General features: G+C 44.3%; 1 protein-coding gene across 1 annotated transcript in view; it reads left to right on the top strand.

Annotated features, from left to right (window-relative positions):
* RNF13 (ring finger protein 13) overlaps window positions 1-19,965 on the top strand; it is a 60,643-nt gene extending 40,678 nt beyond the window's left edge. Inside the window, exons 4-9 of the mRNA XM_088447714.1 lie at window positions 10,419-10,506; window positions 10,767-10,857; window positions 11,556-11,661; window positions 15,603-15,696; window positions 18,374-18,454; window positions 18,680-19,965. Of these exons, the coding sequence (XP_088303840.1) occupies window positions 10,419-10,506; window positions 10,767-10,857; window positions 11,556-11,661; window positions 15,603-15,696; window positions 18,374-18,454; window positions 18,680-19,047 (828 nt within the window). The 3' untranslated portion in view covers window positions 19,048-19,965. The remainder of the gene's footprint in view (window positions 1-10,418; window positions 10,507-10,766; window positions 10,858-11,555; window positions 11,662-15,602; window positions 15,697-18,373; window positions 18,455-18,679) is intronic.
* Window positions 19,966-20,301: the final 336 nt, after the last annotated feature.

Below are 20,301 nucleotides of genomic sequence, written 5' to 3'. Positions count from 1 at the left end.
AAATAAACTAGCTTAACATCAGCTTATTTTGCTTGAAATAGATTAGCGTGACTGATAGGTGTATATAGCTACTTATTACCGTTCCATACCTGACAGAAGATTTGGCAGTGTGTGTAATCTTCTGTCACTGCAACCTGTTGACCAGTGTCACCCATTCTGGTCCACAGAAGGCTCTCTTGGTAGAATGGCCTCTTCTGGGATCAAATGTAGTCAAACCTCTTTAGCCAAACAAATTGATGATGTCGACATATCAACGTTGTCATAATGTTGAGATTTCCATTAGGGATAGATAGAAATAGACAAAAAGCACACAGTCAACATTACATCAGTATTGGCATGATCAATGTCAATATTACAACCATTTTGACATTCTCATGTTAACATAATGAATGTCGACAAGAGATGCCATACTGGCTATTGTATGTGAAAGCTGCATTGATTCCAGATGGTTTTTGTAGCTCTTTACTCATGAAGATGCTTTGGAACGTTCCATCTCTCTCGGGATCCTAAATAATAACCTTGGTCTCTGTGGAAATGTTTACAGATCAGCAACTTTCCGCATACAGTTGTCTTGCATCACACAAGATGTGTTTACAATGACCCTAAACCACATTGTTAAATTGCAGTTCAATTAACACTTATACATCCAACCTACTTTAGATTCTTTCCTGTGCGGCTTATTAAATCTCCTTCTAGTGTGTAGAATACATTACTGTGCTAATAATCTGAGAGGGTAATGTACAACAGCACTAAGGGTACAGGGCTCTGCTAATCTGGCACAGTCTGTTTATATAAACTGTTTTCTTATTTTACTGACTATTTTACTAGTCACCTTGCTCTGGGAGACACAAGGCACAGTCCGCGTGCTGAGGCTTGTTGCCGTTTACTCCCAATATTTTTAGTTGCTGATTAACTTTACCATTGTTTTAATACTGCCGTTTTTATGCCTTTTTTTATTCAGCTTCTCTTTAATTTTTTTGTAATCTTTTTCTGTCCATCTGGATGTTATACTTCCGCTAATTGCACACCCTGCCAGATGTAACCTACGCAGTGCGCCCTAGATGGCTGCCTCAGATGGTTCTTTCTTGGGCAGAATGAACAACACGTGGAGCTATTAATTCAGTGCAATTAATATTACATGTCTCAGTGACAATATATGTGTCTTAGTTTCTTGTATGGCTTTTCGCACACATTGTAACCCTAGTAGTGCGCCCAAAATGGCTGCCTCGACTGGTACGCCCATGGGTGGGATGAAAAAAATACTTGGTACTGATGGGTATATAAGGACTCTGCTTCTTCCTTTTATTATGCTGCAAACTCCCTATTTCATGTCAACCTATGTAGTAGGCCCAAAATGGCTGCCTCGCAGTGGGATGTGGAATAAATCATGAAAAAGAGGAGAGTGATGAGTACCAACCATTCAGCTCCTATCTGTCATTTCTACTTCAGGTTCCATAGGGGGTCCACAGGGTTGACCTTGGGGTATAGCTGGATCTGGATCTACGGGCACCACGCAGTTAAAGCTTTGCTGCTCCCAGGATGCACTGGGTCCATCGTCCTATATACCTCGCCCCAGCCACAGGCACCTCAGTTTTAGTTGGTGCCCGGCCGGAGTCGGGTCACCCTAGGCAGAGGGGCTGTTGGGCAGCCCCTAAGCTTATCTTTAGTTTAATTAATTTTTTTTTTTTTACTTTTTATGAGCGGCAGCTTTAGACTGGATCGTCTAGGATCGTCTAAGCTGCCGCTCCTCCATCCCCGCTGGCGCCGCGGCGGGACCTCAAAGCCTGCACTAGCACAGGCTCTGGGCTCTCCCTGGACTGCTGCCGGACGAGACGGGGTTAAGGTAAGCGACGGGTCGCTGCTTGCAGTGACCCGCGTGTATGCACCTTTTATGCAGTCTTTAGCCTCCGGTCTCTGGGGATAGACCGGAGGCGCTAGTACAGTGACGGCGGGCTCCCCCGTTAAGGCATACCCCGCCGGTCCACTAGACCACCAGGGACCAACAGCCGTCCCTGCTTAGCGGCTCCTCCCCTCAGCTCAGCGCGCCTTTCCTCATGTGCACTGGCGACACTGAGCTGCTTCCACCGGCGGCCACTCCTCCTCTGAGGTCTCCGTCGGCTATCTTTGTAAGGATGGGCAGCACAGATCTCTCCGGTGCTGTGTGGTCGATCCCCCTGTGTACCTCTCTCCTTCTAAAGGTTAGTGTACACAGCGCTATAGCCCTCCCAGACACTGAATCTGGGAGGTTGATTGTAGTGACAAAAGTGCAGATTTTACTTTCTGCATGGTATGTGACTTTTTGCTAGTGCTGACTGTATCTGCTGTATTTCTACTGTCAGTCTATTCCTATCCCTTTCCTTCTCCTCCAGCCCTGGCAGGTGTGTGTGGGAATGGCTTTTCAAGGATCTCGCATATATAAATTCACGTATTTGTGAGGTCTGTCACATACTGTTGTGTGCTTGTGTGCTGCACACTTGGGAGTGCTAGCTTCCCGGATTGTTTTGCTATATATCTTTGGGTATATATCGTTATATCTGTTGTTTAGCATATCTGATGAAGTTGAGCACTCGGTGGCTCCCAGTCTGCTCACTTGTAGACGCTGCGCTACAGTGGGGAGTATGGAGGATTTAGCACATGATGGTGTGTGTGCCAGGTGCCGTCTGTTACCAGGTTCCTCTCATCCCGCAACGTCGGGACCAGATCCACCTTGGGCGATGTTTTCTCAAGTGTTGGTTTCCATCGTGTACCGTCTGGCGATTCTGATCTCCCTCCCCCATAGGGGTTTACCACAACCAGCCATCTCTTCTTCTCCAGGTGTACCACAATTGTTGCAGTCTCCCCCTGGGCCTCAGACAGTTCATCCATATGCGGGGTTCCCTATGTATGTGCAGTCTCCTCCTATGACAAAGCAGTCAGTCATCCCTTTTCAAGGTGTCCCACAAGCTAATCCCCCGTGGGTCGATGTGCTCTCCAATTCTGTACAGAGTTTGGCGGCTCCTCTTCGGCTTTTCAATCCATACTGCGTTGTGACAAGCCTCACAAGGCGTCAAAACGCACTGTTCCGTCATCACAGTCTGCGCAGTTATCAGACTCAGATGCTTCCTCGGATGAGGGCGAGTTGCATGAGGATTCTGATTCAGATTCCCCTGCTCAGGAGGTGGAGACGAGGTCTACCATTAATGTCCCAGCGTTATTGTGGGCGGTGCGCTCCATTTTAGATATTGAGGATAATGCTCCGGGCCCCTAAGTCCAAATATTCAAACTTTAAGCAGGCGAAGGTGACGTCGTCTGTTTTTCCTTTATCTGACCAACTGACTGATCATATGGCGGAGGCCTGGCAGTCACCTAGTAAGAGGTTTCAGCCGCAGAAACTTTTCAGTACTAGTTATGCGTTTCCTGCTAGTCATTGCAAGAAGTGGGAAACTCCACCGGCCGTGGATTCTCACGTCACTCGCCTCATCAAAAGTGCTACCTTCTAAACCTCAGCCTTTCGGTCCTTTCGGACTCAGGGTAAGTCCAAGGGTCAATCTTTCCCGAGATCGTCGTCAAACAAGACTGCCCCTAAACCAAAAAAGCAAGCCTGGAACACTAAAAGATAAGCCTTTAACCTGATTGGACGGGCCTCTCTCTGGGGGATCCCAGAGTGGGAGGCCGACTACTTCGCTTCGCCCAATGCTGGTGCAATACAACCACGGATGCTTGGGTACAAGAAGTGGTCTCCCAGGGGTATGCCCTGTCCTTCTGGAACAGACCCCCTCAGCATTTCTTCTGCACGAGCCTTTCCCTAGACAAGACCAAGGCGTTGTTGATCCAGGAAGCCATAGAGTCCTTGCTGAAAGCAGGGGTAGTTGTTCCATTTCCGCCATCTCAACGCGGTACCGGGTTACTACTCTTCTCTATTTCTGGTTCCGAAACCAAATGGGTCATATCGGCCCATTCTCAACCTGAAATCTTTGAATAAGTAACTCAAAGTGCCTAGGATGGAAACTTTTCGTTCCATCATTCTGGCTATGGAACCAGGGGATTATATGGTCTCCCTGGATATACAGGACGCCTACCTCCATGTTCCTATTGCCCCTTCACACCAGCAGTATCTGAGGTTTGCTATACAACATCTTCACTACCAGTTCCAGGCTCTACCCTTTGGTCTTTCCACGGCTCCGAGGGTGTTCACAAAAGTGATGGCTGTCATGGCGGCACTTCTGCGCAACCAAGGTATACGGCTTCTGCCGTATCTAGACGACCTTCTATTGCTGGGCTGCTCTCCGGAGGTCCTTTTACATCTGCACCTGACGATCGCTTGTCTCCAAATGCACGGGTGAGTAGTAAACTGGAAGAAGTCCTCTCTCATTCCATCAGAGGATGGTTCATTTGGGAGCCCTTCTAGACTCCCGTCAGCAACGGATCTTCCTGACTCCGGAGAAGGTTGCCTCTCTACAACTGCGAGTGAGCAGTTGTCCTAAAGAGTTCCGAGGTATCAGTGTACTCGGCAATGAGAGTTCTAGGGTCCATGGTGTCGGCATTCGACATGGTGGAGTATGCCCAATTCCATTCCAGGCTCCTGCAGAGGCTGATTCTATCCAAGTGGAACGGGTTGCCTCACAGATTCAGGACGCAAATGCTTGTATTGCCTCTGGAGGTGCGCCCATCATTGACCTGGTGGCTGGAGACAACTCATCTCACCAAGGGCCGCCCCTTTTGGATCCCGGACTGGGTCCTTCTCATGACGGATGCCAGTCTTCGGGGTTGGGGGGCGGTGTTGGGTCCTCTTTCACCTGGGACGTTGGACAGTGGAAGAAGCGGTTCTTCCCATCAATATTCTCGAACTTCGGGCCGTGTACAGGTCCTTCCAGTTGTCTGGTCACGCTCTTCACGGAAGAGCAGAACAAATTCAGTCCGACAACGCCACCACAGTGGCGTACATCAACCGGCAAGGAGGGACTCGCAGTCGAGCAGCGATGTCGGAGGTGTCACACATCCTGTCCTGGGCGGAGTGCCACCTTCCGCCATCTCGGCAGTCTTCATTCCAGGAGTTCTGAACTGGGAAGCGGACTTCCTCAGCCGTCACGACGTGCTTCCCGGGGAATGGTCCCTTCATCCAGAGGTCTTTCAACTGCTCGTCGACAAGTTGGGACTGCCGGAGGTGGACCTCATGGCTTCCCTTCACAATTGCAAATTGCCAGTGTACGGATCCAGGACAAGAGACGCCGGCGCAACCTTAGTGGAAGCGCTGTCAGTGAAATGGACATTTCAACTAGCGTATCTCTTCCCTCCGATAGCCTTGCTGCCTCGGGTCCTTCGGAAATTCAAAGAAGACGGCGGCACGCTTCTGCTGGTGGCACCAGCTTGGCCCAGACGTCCCCGGTACTCCGATCTTCTGAGTCTATCCATCGACTGTCTGTTTCTTCTGCCTTAACGTCGGGACCTGTTGTCGCAGGGGCCCTGCCTACACCCGGACCTGGGTCGTCTGTCTTTGACGGCGTGGCTCTTGAAACATCAGTCTTGAGAGCCCGGGGCTTTTCCAGCTCAGTCATCGGCTCAATTCTACAGGCACGGGAGCTCTGTCTCCTGCGCTCTGTCTCCCGCCCCTCTCCCACCCCCCACCCCCCTCCCGCACCAACTGGAAAAATACCGTGATTCGCAAGTCAATTGTGAGGTGGCAGTGCCAAAATTGCACAAATCTAATTGTATAATATTGACTCTGTTTCCTCCTCATTGACCTGTAAATCGCAGCATTTTGCTATGAGTTGGCGGGGCTTAAACATGGTGCCCGCTCTCTCGTCTGTCGGGGGGGGGGGTTCTGGATACTCAAACCCATGCGCTATTGATTATGACCATATCGACACATCATGCCACACCTATACCACACCCAAAATTGGCATATATGATCAATATTAAGGGCTTTTCAAAATGTATTATGTACATGTACACTGTTCTCATGTTATTTCTCTTGCTGTGCATGACCTTCATCTGCACAGCTTTAGTATGAAGAGAGGAGTTAATGACGCACTTTTTTATTTTAGCATTGATGTTTGAAATTCATTGGGTGGCCTGTCTTTAGGTGGGACTCCTGCCATCAGACAGCCCATGGAATTCCAGGAATTCTGGCCTTTGTCCACAAGCTCCTATTTAAACACTTTCCTGGAACCGTTTTACCATTTATTAGTGTTGCCAAAGAATAATAATGCACATCCAGAACATGTAAATTCTTTTATGCAGTTTGGAAGTTCAAATGTTTTTCTTGTTTTTTTTTTTTTTTTATTTAACTATGTTGTTCCAAGTATCTATTGAGCAAGTCCATAAAACATGGCTGTTGCATATCAGATCTTAAAGGCACTCTGTAATCTTGGGACAATATTTGCTTTAAATTTAAAATCACTCCTAGATGTCTGCTTTTTTTTTTTTTTTTTTTAAATAGTCTTTGCACCCTGCATAAAATTGAGCAAAAGATCAGATTGCTGGAGCTGCTATTGCATAAAGTGTCATTTTGATTCTGCTTGTTCCCAGGAGAGTGTCACCTGATCATAAGCTGAGCCAGTCAGTATTCAAGTTTCTTCGTGGTTACATAATGGCAGAAGGGGGATCGGGTGGGTATACTATGAATTAAATGTCGTCTGCTCACTACATCATGTTACTGTGGGGGAGGAGCAGGGCTGGCTCGAGGCACATTCGACCACTGTGGTTGAACAGGGGCACCACCCCATAGAGAAGGCGCACCCCTCCCAACCATCTGATTTCAGTGGGACAGTCCTGTTTTTCGGGCAATTCCCCGCGGCCTGAAGTGTCCCATCGGTGGTCAAGACATGAGGAATGGATGCCGTGCAGGGAGAGGGCTGGGGGCAGCCCAGCTACTGAAGGAGTGATCGGCTGGCCCCCCAGCTTGACGTTAAATGGGAGGTGTGCCATTCGGGCACACCCCCAGATAGCATCATTTAGATTCGTGACCTATGGTGATTAGGTCACACCCCCAGGGTAAGGAACTTCTGAGTCCCTGTCTGCACAGGGCGCGGCCCCTCCTCGAGCCGGCCCTGGGGAGAAGGGTACTAATTGCCTGAGTCTCTTTGAGGGGCCTAAGCCAGCTACTGAGGGGTGAAATGTACCACTTTGCAGCATGTTGCACATAGAATTTGACATTTTATTGGTGGGGAGGGACGTGGCCAAGGCCTCCCAGATTTGGCCACACTCCCTCAGTACCTGGGCCTCGTGGATGGGTCTGATAGCATGGCACTTTGCAAACTGTACATCATTTTTTACAGCTTGTATCAAAACACTTAAGAAACAAACAACTTCGTGTTTCTTGCAGATAAGATTGTGATTTATGTTAAAGAAAATACTTTATTTTATAAGGCATTGTACCTTTTAACTGTACCCAGTGTTGTCCAATTCGACCATTAACATCTTGGTAACATCACAAATGATATCAGATCTTGACACTTGTGCTCCTCCACAAGCCCACAGATAGTTCTGGGACATTGGAAACAATGTTTTGCATTTTCAGACTTAAGCTGGAGCGACGGGCATTTGTTCTGAAATCGGAAACGAATGCCCGTCAACAGTGATTGTGCGTCCACACTGGACGACTTTAATGAACGACGTAACAATCACTGATACGTAATTTATTAACAATGCACTGGCCGCTAGCGATGTGCAGTACATCAAACCTGGCGAATGTCGCTAGCGACTGTGGGAGTGCGCAAACATGCGCACACAGTGAGCGATGTAGGCGATATGTCGTCCCGGCTTTGGTCCAGTGTGTACCTAGTTTTAGACTTGCATGTAGTGTGCTAGCATTAGACACGCTAGTATACTGCAAGAAAATAACATCAGTGGGTATGTGACTGTACATGGCCCTGATCAGGGAACTGATCAACCATTTCACACAGTCTATTTCTGCACAGCAACTCTGCAATACTAACGCTTTCTGCTCAGAGAAGCCCCCTCCTAACATAGCAGCCTGCTGCAAATGAAGGAAAGGGAGAGCGATGGGCAGATTTAGTTAAATATAAACACTACTCTATAATGCATCTTGTTTAATACATAAATTTCGAAATTGGTCTTTCTCTTACGCTTAAACTGAGTGCATCTTCTTTAAACTAGCCTAATAAAACTTTGGACTATGGGTTATGTGAAAAGCCACATTCAACTTAGTAACTAAGTAATTAGTGGACATGTTTATTATGTCCCGCCTTACCCCAAAACTTTCATTTCTTATTGCCACAAATCACGGCAATAGGACATGTTTTTCTTGTTGTTTTCATGGGAATGTACTGAACATGTCTTGCAGGGACACTGGTTCCACGCGTGCAAGCGCCTGCTGGCAGAGAGGAATCCTTCGGATTGCACTCCCTGAACAAGTTGTGGTAATGTAGCCCCAAGGCTACAATGGCTAACTCCATCTAAAGATGGCTATCTGGTGCAAGCTACCCTTTCTAGAGCTTAGTACATTTCATTTGACTGATATAGTGACACCTTTGCTTTCTGATGGTTCAATGTACACAGACTTTGTTTAAGGCTGAAAATGATTAAAAATATTGTATAAAATTACCTGCAGGCTGTGTATAGAAACATGAATGCATTCTGTGTTTAGATTTGGGTCCCATTCCCAAGATATCTCATTATGGTATGCAAATATTCCAATAACCAAAATACCCCTGATCCCAAGCATTTTGGATATGGGAGACTCAACCTGTACTGGGCATAACCTATAATGCGCTCTGAAGTTTACTAACTAAGCCTTGGGTGGAGATAAAATGAACAGAGAAAGTCCCAACCAATCTGCTCCTAACTGTCCTTTTTCAAACACAGCCTGTGACATGGCAGTTAGAAGCTGATTAGCTGGGACTTACAATGAATATATCTCCATCCAAGGCTTAGTAAATGGAGCCCAAAGGAAGAAGCCATGAAGCAAGTTTGGCTGTATATTTGTTGCTATATATGATAAGATATGGCATACCATGGCTTCAGTGCATTTTGTTTCCTACTTTCCCGTTAATCAGCATAGGAGGGGCGAGACCTGATCGCTCCGTGCCACCAAACCCGTACAATTTATCCCAAACACTCCCTTGGGTGAAATATGGCATAATGTTAACACAGCATTATACAAGTTTTTGTGCTTTATTACTTCAAAACCACATAGACGTTGTCTGGGTTAGAACCAGCCTCTGTTAATTTACATTTCAGCTCATTTAAGAAAATGCTAATTTTCCACCAGTTGGCAGCACTAGACTGTAGGGAAGGTAACGCTATACACATTCCCCGAGCTGTCTGACTAGTAGAATTCCTGCTGGTGTGTTGCTATGTGACCTCATGTAGTGTAAATAGCAACATCTCTGCACTGTATCACTATCATGTCTAACACCAGGCAGATCTATTTCACAGAGTGAAAAGTAAATGAGTTGCAAATGTTAAAGGAATAAATGATAAATGTGCCTGTGTTCATAAGTAAATAGATATAGCTGCCATGACTGGTCCGTCTAAGACAGATGCCATAAATATCCAATAAAAGGGAAAAAGTGTCGTAATAGTCTGTGTAAGCTAGTAACCGTTTAGCTATGTACATTGCAACATGTCATGTATGAAGTCGTTTCCTGTTACATGCCAGGATTTAATATAAAAGGTCCTTCGGAGCAGTGATTCCAGTCCTCAAATACCCCCAACAGGTCATGTTTTCAGGATTCTTTTAATTATGCACAGGTGAGTTAATATACAGATATTTTGCTGGGACAAATTATCCCACCTGTTAACACAGATGGATATCCTGAAAACATGACCTGTTGTACTTGATAACTGGAGTTGGGAAACACTGCTTGGGAGTAATTTACTAGCCCCTCTTACAGTGGTTCTGCTACCTTTTTGAAATGGAAATAAGTGACACAGCATATGTGAGATGCCTGCAGACAGTATGACTGGTCTTTTAGAAGACCCCACCAACATACTCCAGAGCTCAGTAAAATTGGACTGAACCATATGAACAAATCATGCATGACAATAAGTTGTAGAGCAAAACTTAGACGACTATTGGGGACCAGTATTATCTGTGGCGTCCTCACAGCATACTTGTGTAGTGCTGTATGTCTGGACAGATCTAACAAGCTGCGTTACCTCTTCGGGAATATATCCGCATAAAATACAAAAACAAATGGATGTGTAATGAAGTAAATGGACTCTACAATGATGCATTGTATTTACTTTTATGCATAGTCCTACATTATGTATGTGCACATAAATATCCCTGCATGTTTGTTTGGGCACTGTTGCTTTGCATAGAGCTCTTTTCATTTCGCCAAGGCAGAAAAACAATTTCTTAGATATAACAGCTGGAAATTGTGTGACAGAATCATTGTTTATGCAGTCAGACCTATTCCCACGTGTGTGTGTGTGAGAAATACTAGGTGACTGGCCATTCCTCTTCTTCATAGGTGTTGAATGCACAGAGGGCAGGATACAAGGCAGCTATCATTTACAATGTGGACTCTGATGACCTCATCAGCATGGGATCCAATGATGGTACGTATAAATCTCCCCTGTGAAGCTAAGCAAAGGGGAACATGCAAACCACCTTATATAATTACTATTTTGTAAATCCTTTACTAAGAAATGTAAATAATGCAAGGGGAGAAGAGGACAGGGAAGGTACAGAAAATAGATGGCATACTTTAGTTTTTTCCTGTATATTTTAGTTTTATATATCCCTGTGTTAGTAGGAATTGCTATTTTTAAAACAAGGTGTATGTTGTCTCATTTCTGAATGTTCTTATGTGTTTCAGTTGACATTCTAAAGAAAATTGACATTCCATCAGTGTTTATCGGGGAGTCTTCAGCGCGGATTTTGCAGGAAGAATTCACCTGGGAGAAGGGGTAGGATATTCTGCTTCTTACTGCTGCATTCTGCGTTCTCCATGAGAGTGAGATGAAGGTTCCTTCCCCAAGAAAACCTCATTAGAAAAAACAAAAACAAATCCGCTACCGGGTAATGCAGTTTCCATACACATAAACCAAAGACTTTAATACCCTTAAATGTAGTTCTCAAAGCAGAATTGTTTATTATTATAGCAAACATTTTGTTCTGTTTCAGTAGTACTGTGAGGAAATCATATAGATGGTATATGTCAGCACAGTTTTGTTGGCTGTAAAAAGAGCTTTTCTGTGTCTGTGATCAGGGCTTTATATAGCATTGTTCTGTCCTATGACCTCCTCCATTAATACATCCTAAATTGCTAAATCCACATGCTGCTAAATAAGTGGGCATCTGGCATAAAGAACTGACAAACTATACAAATGATAAAGGAATAAGCATAAATAAATCTGCTGCTGCCATATATTTGTTTGCTTAATAATAAAGTACCAGTGATCATGGGGAGAAATGTAAAATAATCCTAGATGACTTTCCCCTATGATTATCGCAATCAGGCTTTAAAGCCCAATTCCCGGGGCTCTTGTGGAGGTAACAAATTGCAGTTGTTCCTTGGCGCCTGAGAGGGCTAGACGCCTGTGTACGGGATGTGTGTACCATTTCCTTCTAACCAGCCACCGTCTTTGCTGTTCTTTTTGCACAGTGCATATCTTGTGTTAATCCCGGAAGTCACCCTGCCTTTGGAGTACTACTTGATACCATTCCTGATAATAGTTGGGATTTGTCTGGTGCTAATTGTCATTTTTATGGTATGTATTACAGCTCAGACTGTTTGTTTGTATTGGTCATAATGTTGTTTGAAGAATGGAACCATATCTGTGATACAGAACTAGATCTAGCTAGCACTGTCTGTTCACTCTGGTCACCTACACATATAGTGGTGGTAGCCGTTATGTGGTGTGGTCATTATTCATGAGGATGCAGCTGTTACATAATTAGAACGTCCCAGGGGAGGGTATAGGGTATACACAGCTTATTTTACATCGATTTTTTTGCTATATCTAGAACACATACTGGAAAACTTATTGAAATAATTGTTCAGTTACTAGTATTGGGAGAAGCATTGCACCACGTGTGTTCTGGACACCTGTGCAAACACATAGTCCTGGGGTTAGGTCCACAGAGCGCCAGTGGGTAAGGGTCCTAAAGTTGATTCTGAGTATTTTTTTTTTCCAATAGAATATTTTTAAATGTCCACAATATTTCCTGGACATTTATAAATATCTGTTACATGTGAAACACAAAGATATGTTAGATTCAGTAAGGATCTATGTATGAGAAGATAGGCAATGGTTCCATTCTATTCCTTATATTTGGGTCCTTTTATTTATGGCGATTCCTAGTACAGTATATACAGATGTGTCCTTTCTTCCATCTGGTTCAGTTGCACCAAATAGCCCCTCTTGTAGCGCCAGGTCCCATGCCTCTCGGCCGCGCTAAGTTTCTTTCACACTCATAATGTGCGTCTTATTCGCATAGATAAAACAAAACTACATTGCTGGCGTACACTGATCAGTTTGATGTGCGCCATTTGCGTCTGAATTCATCTTGCGCTGCATGGCGTATGGACGACCAGTAAGTGAGAACACATCTGTAGGCATGCGGTCATAATATCAACAAGAACATTGCAGACAATGTTCTTGTTGGCACCAGATCTCGACTCTGTTATTATGGTAATTAAAGCATTTTAACGCTGTCGGCAGTCTAAATGTGAGCATACTACTTAAACAGCAGGTTTACAGTTAGACAGACAATAGCAATTAATGTGTTTTAATTGGCATTTTAAGGGGGTCGATATTATGGTGCCAACAAGTACATTGTCTGCAATGTTTTTGTTGACAAAGCCTACCCAACCCCATTGTATAGTGTTGGTTGCCATTTGTGGAGTTTTTCAGTGAATGTTGCATCATAATTTAGGATTATTACTCACTGTTTCACCTGAATATCTGTCTGTACAGGTTCCCTATATTTATTTTATAGCTAATAGTGGCGTATCAATACCTGAGGGGACCCGTGAGCAGCGGGCCTTGTCCCAAGCCCAGCATCTTGTCTTGTGCCAGCAGGCGGGTCCCTCCTCCTCTGCGGCGCCATCTTCCCAATGATAATCTGGAAGATGGCACATGCACTCAAAAGAGCAAAGGCTCCTGGAAAATGGCGCCATGAAGGGGAAGGAACCAGCTTGCTGGCACAAGGTAAGTATACTATGGGTGCACGGTGTGCGGTGCAGGGGACTTCTGGACCCAGTGGCCTATATGTACTGCACAGTCTGCACCCAATATAAATACACTTAAGGCTAGTAGCTGTTTACTTCAACTCTATATAACTATTTTATTAATTAGAATCTTAATTCGTACTTGCCATTGACAGTTTGTGTTGTGTTGTTCTGACAGAGCGCTCGCTCTGAATCCGGGCCAGTCATTTTTTTTTTTTTTTTTTTTTTTTAAGAACTGCCTCCTGGTCGCTCGCATAGCTGTGGGTGACCACCCACAGCTATAGCGAGCGGCCATGATGATGGTCGCGATGGTCAAGACCATCGGGCTTGCAACGAGGCCCTTGTGGTAGGGTCTCGTTGCCGCAAGCCTCAGAGAGTGGGCTGTTGCGGGGAAGCTTTCCAATAACTTTGAAACCCCCCAGGGGTGGGGATTGTGGGGCTAGTGTATGGTGCCCAGCTTGCGTGCTCTAGATAGACATCGTACAGGATTATATAATAGATCTATAATGTAACTAGGTTCCATTACTAAAGGTGCCTACACACTAGATGATGTGCTCACGGTGCGATATCGTGAACGATTTCCTTTGAACTCTTCATGGCACTCCAGGACATATGTTGCTAAATAGTGTACAATCTGACCAGTGATCTAACGATTTATCGTGCATCGTTAACAATTTCTAAATCTTTAGATCGTGCACGATATATCATTAGATAACCAAAACACCTGACTATTATCTTAAAGATTTCAGACAAATTTAAATACTGGACGGGCATAACTAGGGGGTATATAAAGCAGGCGCCATTTTAGGTCTGTGCACTTCTGCTCTGTGACTAGTGAGGCTTGGTGCATACCTCCTGAACGCAGTACATTGCTATTGTACTCTGCTTTTATTTGTTTTGCCTGGCTTAACAAAGTTCTTCAATACTATGTTCTATCCTGTATTCTGTGGTGATGGATTCCTATCGTTGGGACAGTCACTCTCGCATGTCCCTGCTGATGAAGATTAGTGGACATTTGGGGACAAGAAAATATGCGATTTAAAAAAAAAAAAACATGGTGTTACTGTGTCTCTACTTACCAAGCCCTGCCTCTGACGTCTCGCCGACATCTTCGGCTTCCACCTCCTCTCCCTCTCGCTCGGCCATCAAGACTGCTGACCCTCGCTGAGGCTCTTGCTCCAGAACAAATGAAATTAAATTGTAGTACCACAAGGTGGGGTTGTACAGATCCTCAGCATCGGCTCCAGACCTCTTGGGCTCCTCAACTTTCTTTTGTTCCTTCACAAAAACGATCCTGAGGTTTTGGATCTTCCGCCTCACCCATGGAACTGATGTGGCGATGTAGTACTGGCTACGAAATTTGGCCAAAGCCAATAACTTTTTATTTTTGTTGGCATGGTCCCCGACAGCTAACCCTCGAGAGACATTCAGACATTCGTGGGACTGGTACATCTCCAGGAGGCCAATAATGAAATCTCCCTCCTTATCGAAAGACATGACTATGAGAAAAACCAAAGATTTTTCACAAATGTCCATTTAATTAAAGAAAAAATTATTTTACGTGATCTTACTTAAATAGTTTAGTTTTTTTTATAGTATTTTTAATTTTGCTGTATGTTTTAATGGTACTTATAGCCTTTTTCATTTTGACTTTTTTTTTTGGCTTTTAAAATAGTTTAATTAGAATACATTCATTATTTGAATATATTTATAATCTGCATTATAACTGTTATTTTTAAAAACAAATTTATATACACTATTTTGGGCTACCGTAGTCCACCAAATACATTTAGTGGTCAGGGTTATTATACATGATATAAACATTGGTCAGTGGCACATGCTTTGACACATAGGTGGCCAGGGGTGGGCACACATTGGTGAGCAGTGGGTCTTGTATTTATAAACATTGGTGGTCAGTGGCACATGCGTTGACAAACAGGTGGCAAGGGACGGGAACACTTGGTGGTCAGTGGGTCGTGCTTTTAATTGGTGGTCAGGGTTTGCAATAATCTTGGAGGTCAGTGGATACATTGGTGGTCAGCTTCACTTATCTATATACTTACTAAATTAGAAGAGCGTGCGAACGGGTGTGCCAGCGTCCTCATCCTTCCAAAGCACGATGCTGCACAAAATGGAGACTGGGCAAGGCCGGCTAGATGTCTGTCAAGTGACACGGATCGGATGACAGATCGTGAGTACAAAAACATGAATGATCTTCACAAAATCGTGTACGAGATTGGCAAGTCTTACCTGCAGCAGGCACGGTCTGAAGATACGGCGGGCGAAGCGCGGGTAAGCGCGTCGTTATCATGATTTCCACATTTTGCATGAATTTTCTTTCTGTTTCATCGAAATCGGACGAATTTTGCAAAATATTGTCTAGTGTGTAGCCACCTTTAGATTATTCTCTTTCAATGTGTTATTACTAAAAAAAAAAACCTCATATCTGTATTTTGTTCTTCTCTTATCCAAATATAGATCACCAAGTTTGTGCAGGACCGGCACAGGGCCAGGAGGAACAGACTGCGCAAAGATCAGCTGAAAAAACTCACAATTCACAAATTTAAGAAAGGTAGGTGAATGGCGTATAGCCAGATGTTCTGTATAACTGTTGTGCTGTATTGCATCTGAGATGACTGTTGTGCTATATTGCACCTGAGGTGACTGTGTGGTGCTATATTGCACCTGAGGTGCCTGTGTGGTGCTATATTGCACCTGAGGTGCCTGTGTGGTGCTATATTGCACCTGAGGTGCCTGTGTGGTGCTATATTGCACCTGAGGTGACTGTGTGGTGCTATATTGCACCTGAGGTGCCTGTGTGGTGCTATATTGCACCTGAGGTGACTGTGTGGTGCTATATTGCACCTGAGGTGACTGTGTGGTGCTATATTGCACCTGAGGTGACTGTGTGGTGCTATATTGCACCTGAGGTGCCTGTGTGGTGCTATATTGCACCTGAGGTGCCTGTGTGGTGCTATATTGCACCTGAGGTGCCTGTGTGGTGCTATATTGCACCTGAGGTGCCTGTGTGGTGCTATATTGCACCTGAGGTGCCTGTGTGGTGCTATATTGCACCTGAGGTGCCTGTGTGGTGCTATATTGCACCTGAGGTGCCTGTGTGGTGCTATATTGCATCTTTTTTTTCTAAGGAAACTATTTTAAATCTCTTACTTGTAATGTACTTATGAGAAGGACTTCACATTAACTGTTCCTAATTAATTTAATGCATTCATAATTCATTGCATTCTGGAATGGCATTCTCCTCCTGGCCGCTCCCTCTCAGCTTTGCTGAACAACAATCATTTTGGACTCCTGCATTTTTTTTTTTGTGTCTCTCCTCAGAATAACTCTGCTGTAATCTGTTAAGCGTCTCATTGATGTTTTGCCATGAAGTGCTCTGCTAACAAGATCTTGTTAGATATGGGCTGCACACCAACGTTTCTGCGGCTGCAGATTTCGGGTTTGTTTTTATGGAGAAGCGAGTAAGAGTACAGTAACACCTGCACCACTCTGTGTTGCGTTTATCCAGTTTTTGGAAAACCCATATTAACTTCACAGTCGGCTTAGTTAAAATTTGAATGAATGCATTGTGATTTAATATTGGAAATAAGGCAAGTATGCTTGTTCACATATTTCTTGGGAAATAAAGATCACAGGAACCCAGCATAACCTGCACAGGTGTAGCTCACTTCATTGGTTGTGACAAAAAGCCCTGTATTAAGCTAAATAAGCTCTGGTTCAGGAGGCCAATGCTTATGACCATCCAAAAGCATTCAATAGACCTTATTTGGGGTTATAGTTATGTTTGTGTTTTCTGCACACTCCTCCCCTAATTGGTATAACTCGGATACCTTCCTATGACATACCTGTGTTATGCATTGTGCATGCCTGATGCCTGCAGATAGAAATGGACTGTGTAGGAGCAGATGGCTTAGGCATTGAAGCAATGCATTCAGTACCTGCTGACAGAGGGCCTGATTCAGCATGGATCGTTATTCTGCTTATATGCATGCAACGCAGTTGTTAATATCAGCGGTGATATGTAAATGTCTGCATTCGCATTGCGATTGCAGTCTGACATAAGGATGCCCACTTCCCCATACTTACATCTGTATACTTTGACAACATAGCTAAACAATCGATAACATCGAGTAACATCGGACCCATACGCACAGTTAAGGCAGATCAGACCTCACCCATGAATTTCTTACTTCAGCGCATGCTATGAGGCCTCATTGTGCGTATGGTTTCGCTGTGGATGATTAATGCACGCCCCTGCAATGCCGTCCCAACGCACAGGCACACCTGCGTCCCCCCCGGGTCCCCACCAACAAACAGTACTTCCTGTCACTCACTCTGCCATGGGTCTGCGTAGCCTCTGCGATCGCAGTGAAGCATTTGCATGCGCAGCAACAATCGTCTACGTGCGTGTAAGCAGCTGCTTTCCTTGCTGAATCAGGCCCAGAGAACGGACCACAAGCTTTAGCTAACCTAGATCCATTAGTAACATGCAATAGCGCTTTTTTTCCTATACACAGCACAATGACACAAAACTACAACTTGCATTCTGCTGCATAACAAATGTAACTTCACGATCAATTTTCACGCACTCTTGCAGCACAGGGAAACGTTTTAACATCTCTTAGGCCCAGCTATACAATCTTCTGTCCCTTGCTTAATAGCAACGTTTGGGTAGGGGCCGCCCTTCCTGTTTTAACCTCCTAAGCACCCCCTCACCATCCCTTAACTGCAGACCTAGAAGTGGCATTCCCTAGTTCAGCCAGTGATTGTTTTAAATATGGACTCAGGGACTTGAGGAACATTTACATTATGACTTGATATGCATTTCTACATTGCCTGGCTTCTATATAGACACTTCATAAGGTCTAGAAAGAAGTTCTGGTCCGGAGCAGTCAGGGGAACGGCCACTTCTCCTTGTACGGTAACGCGAGGGTCACATTAACACCTCCCACTGGTGAGCAGATCTCAGATGTGTAAATATTTAGATGCTGCACAAATTCTACTTTACCATCTGTAATGAATCAGGAAGAAAGTATGTAACAAAGACAGCCTAGTACTCCGCAGTCATCTATATTTAGTCCCCGTGACACTGGCCATGTATAATATGTTTGCATTGTTGAAATTTAATTACCTTGTCACATTTTTGGTTAACTTGTGTGATGTTGCTAATGGATAACTAACTGAATTAGTGGCTGCAGAATACAATGAAAATGTGATGTGCATTACAGGGGATGAGTATGACGTGTGCGCTGTCTGCCTGGATGAGTACGAGGAGGGAGATAAGCTACGGATATTACCCTGCTCACATGGTGAGGAAAACACACATTATTTATTTCTGGAATCTATAGAGTAGTTATATTATCCTCATGCCATTTCAGGGGCTTATCAGAAAGACTTGATATTAAGCTATAGCAGATTTTATTGCTGATTTTAATTGGCTGATAACAGAGGACAATAGTGTACTGCCAATGGGGTAGCATGTCACATTGCTCATTTTACCAAACTTCTCAATACACATGTTTTTCTCCGGCTAGCCTATCACTGCAAGTGCGTTGACCCATGGTTAACCAAAACAAAGAAGACTTGTCCAGTCTGCAAGCAGAAGGTGGTCCCATCCCAAGGAGATTCCGAGTCTGATTCAGACAGCAGCCAGGAAGAAAATGAGGCTTCTGAGAATACACCTTTGCTCCGACCTGTCGCATCTGCCAGCACTCAGTCATTTGGAGCCATATCTGAATCTCACTCACAGCAGAGTATAATAGAATCTTCGTCTGAGGAGGAGGAGGATGATGATGATGATGATGAAATTGACAGCAGTGATGAGGAGCACAATACAGAAAGTGTAGTGGTGCAGCTGCAGCACAGCATGGAACGGGACACCAGGGAAAGGAACACTGTGTGATCGTAGGTTGGCATAACATGTGGCTGCAATACAGTCAGGAGAAGAATTGCTACTTGCTTGTCACAGCCATTTATGATGATAGACAATACCTTAGGCCTATTTCCTTTTTTTTAGTATTTGAAGTCTCTAGCAATGGACTAATTGCTGCCTACTATTAGCTGCTGAGGCTGCAATGCTAATTAAAAAGATATGTACAAAGTACTTCAATATATGAAGCTGCTAGGTAACAAATGCTTTAGGACTTTCTGGACACGAAAACTTGGATGTGACCCAGCAATTTGTGCATGTTTTTGTTTTTCCCCCTCTATCTGCACCTTCATTTCTCATGAACTCCTCATCTTCTGGCCTCATAAAGGCAGATTAGTGGTGCAGTATTTCCATGTATACACATTGCTATGCATATTGGACGCCTTTACACTAGTTATGCAGATGGCGGTGTGCTTTACGGTTATGTCACATCCTGCTGAGAAACAGCACCTCACCCAGTGATGCACAAAACTAATTCACCATTTTCTGTGTAAGGTGCAGATTTACACTGGTCACTGAGTCACTACAGCTAATAACTGTGTACTTACAAAAACAAAAGGAAGAAACCATAATGATATTCTAGGTATTTATAATACAGCCTAGTGATCTGCTACAAGCATCAGCTAGTGTTTACATAAAGACAAAGTATATTGTTCTAACTGTCAGAACCTCTCCGGTAGAGAGTATATTTTATGGTTTTCAACTTTGTATATTTTCTCTGGAAATATCTGCACTATGGGCAAAATGCTTATAAATATTCATATGTACCTATCCACTGTACTATGAAGATCTAAACATAATTATATCAATGTAGAAAGTAAATATACTTGTGTAAAGTTAAATAATTTTTATAACACATGACATTAAAATAAAATCTGATTTCCCACCTGAGTGGAACTAGAATACTTTACTATTTTTATTTAAATAACTCACTGGCATTGTATAACAGTCAGTATGACGTCGGCGGTCATAGTCAGTCCCCAACATCACATGGTTTTTATGCACCCCAGAATGCAATCGGCAATTCAGTAGGCCCGCTGGAGGGGGATCTGAAATTCCCCTTTGATTACTGATATCCACACATCAGCCCCTCTGCTTCTTCCTGTTCAGAGGAGACTGGTCTGTACACTCTGTGTTGCATGCTACACGCTCCGCAATAAGGTGAGGGGCCAGGGCTATGACAGTGGGGAGGGGGGTGTCATCTTTTGGCACTGGCGGCGGGCTGCT

The sequence above is a fragment of the Taudactylus pleione genome, unplaced genomic scaffold (genome assembly GCF_031769625.1).
Source record: "Taudactylus pleione unplaced genomic scaffold, aTauple2 ptg000436l, whole genome shotgun sequence".
NCBI lineage: Eukaryota > Metazoa > Chordata > Amphibia > Anura > Myobatrachidae > Taudactylus > Taudactylus pleione.
The sequence above is the reverse complement of the archived record's forward strand: the minus strand, read 5'-3'. Positions and strand labels throughout refer to the sequence as shown.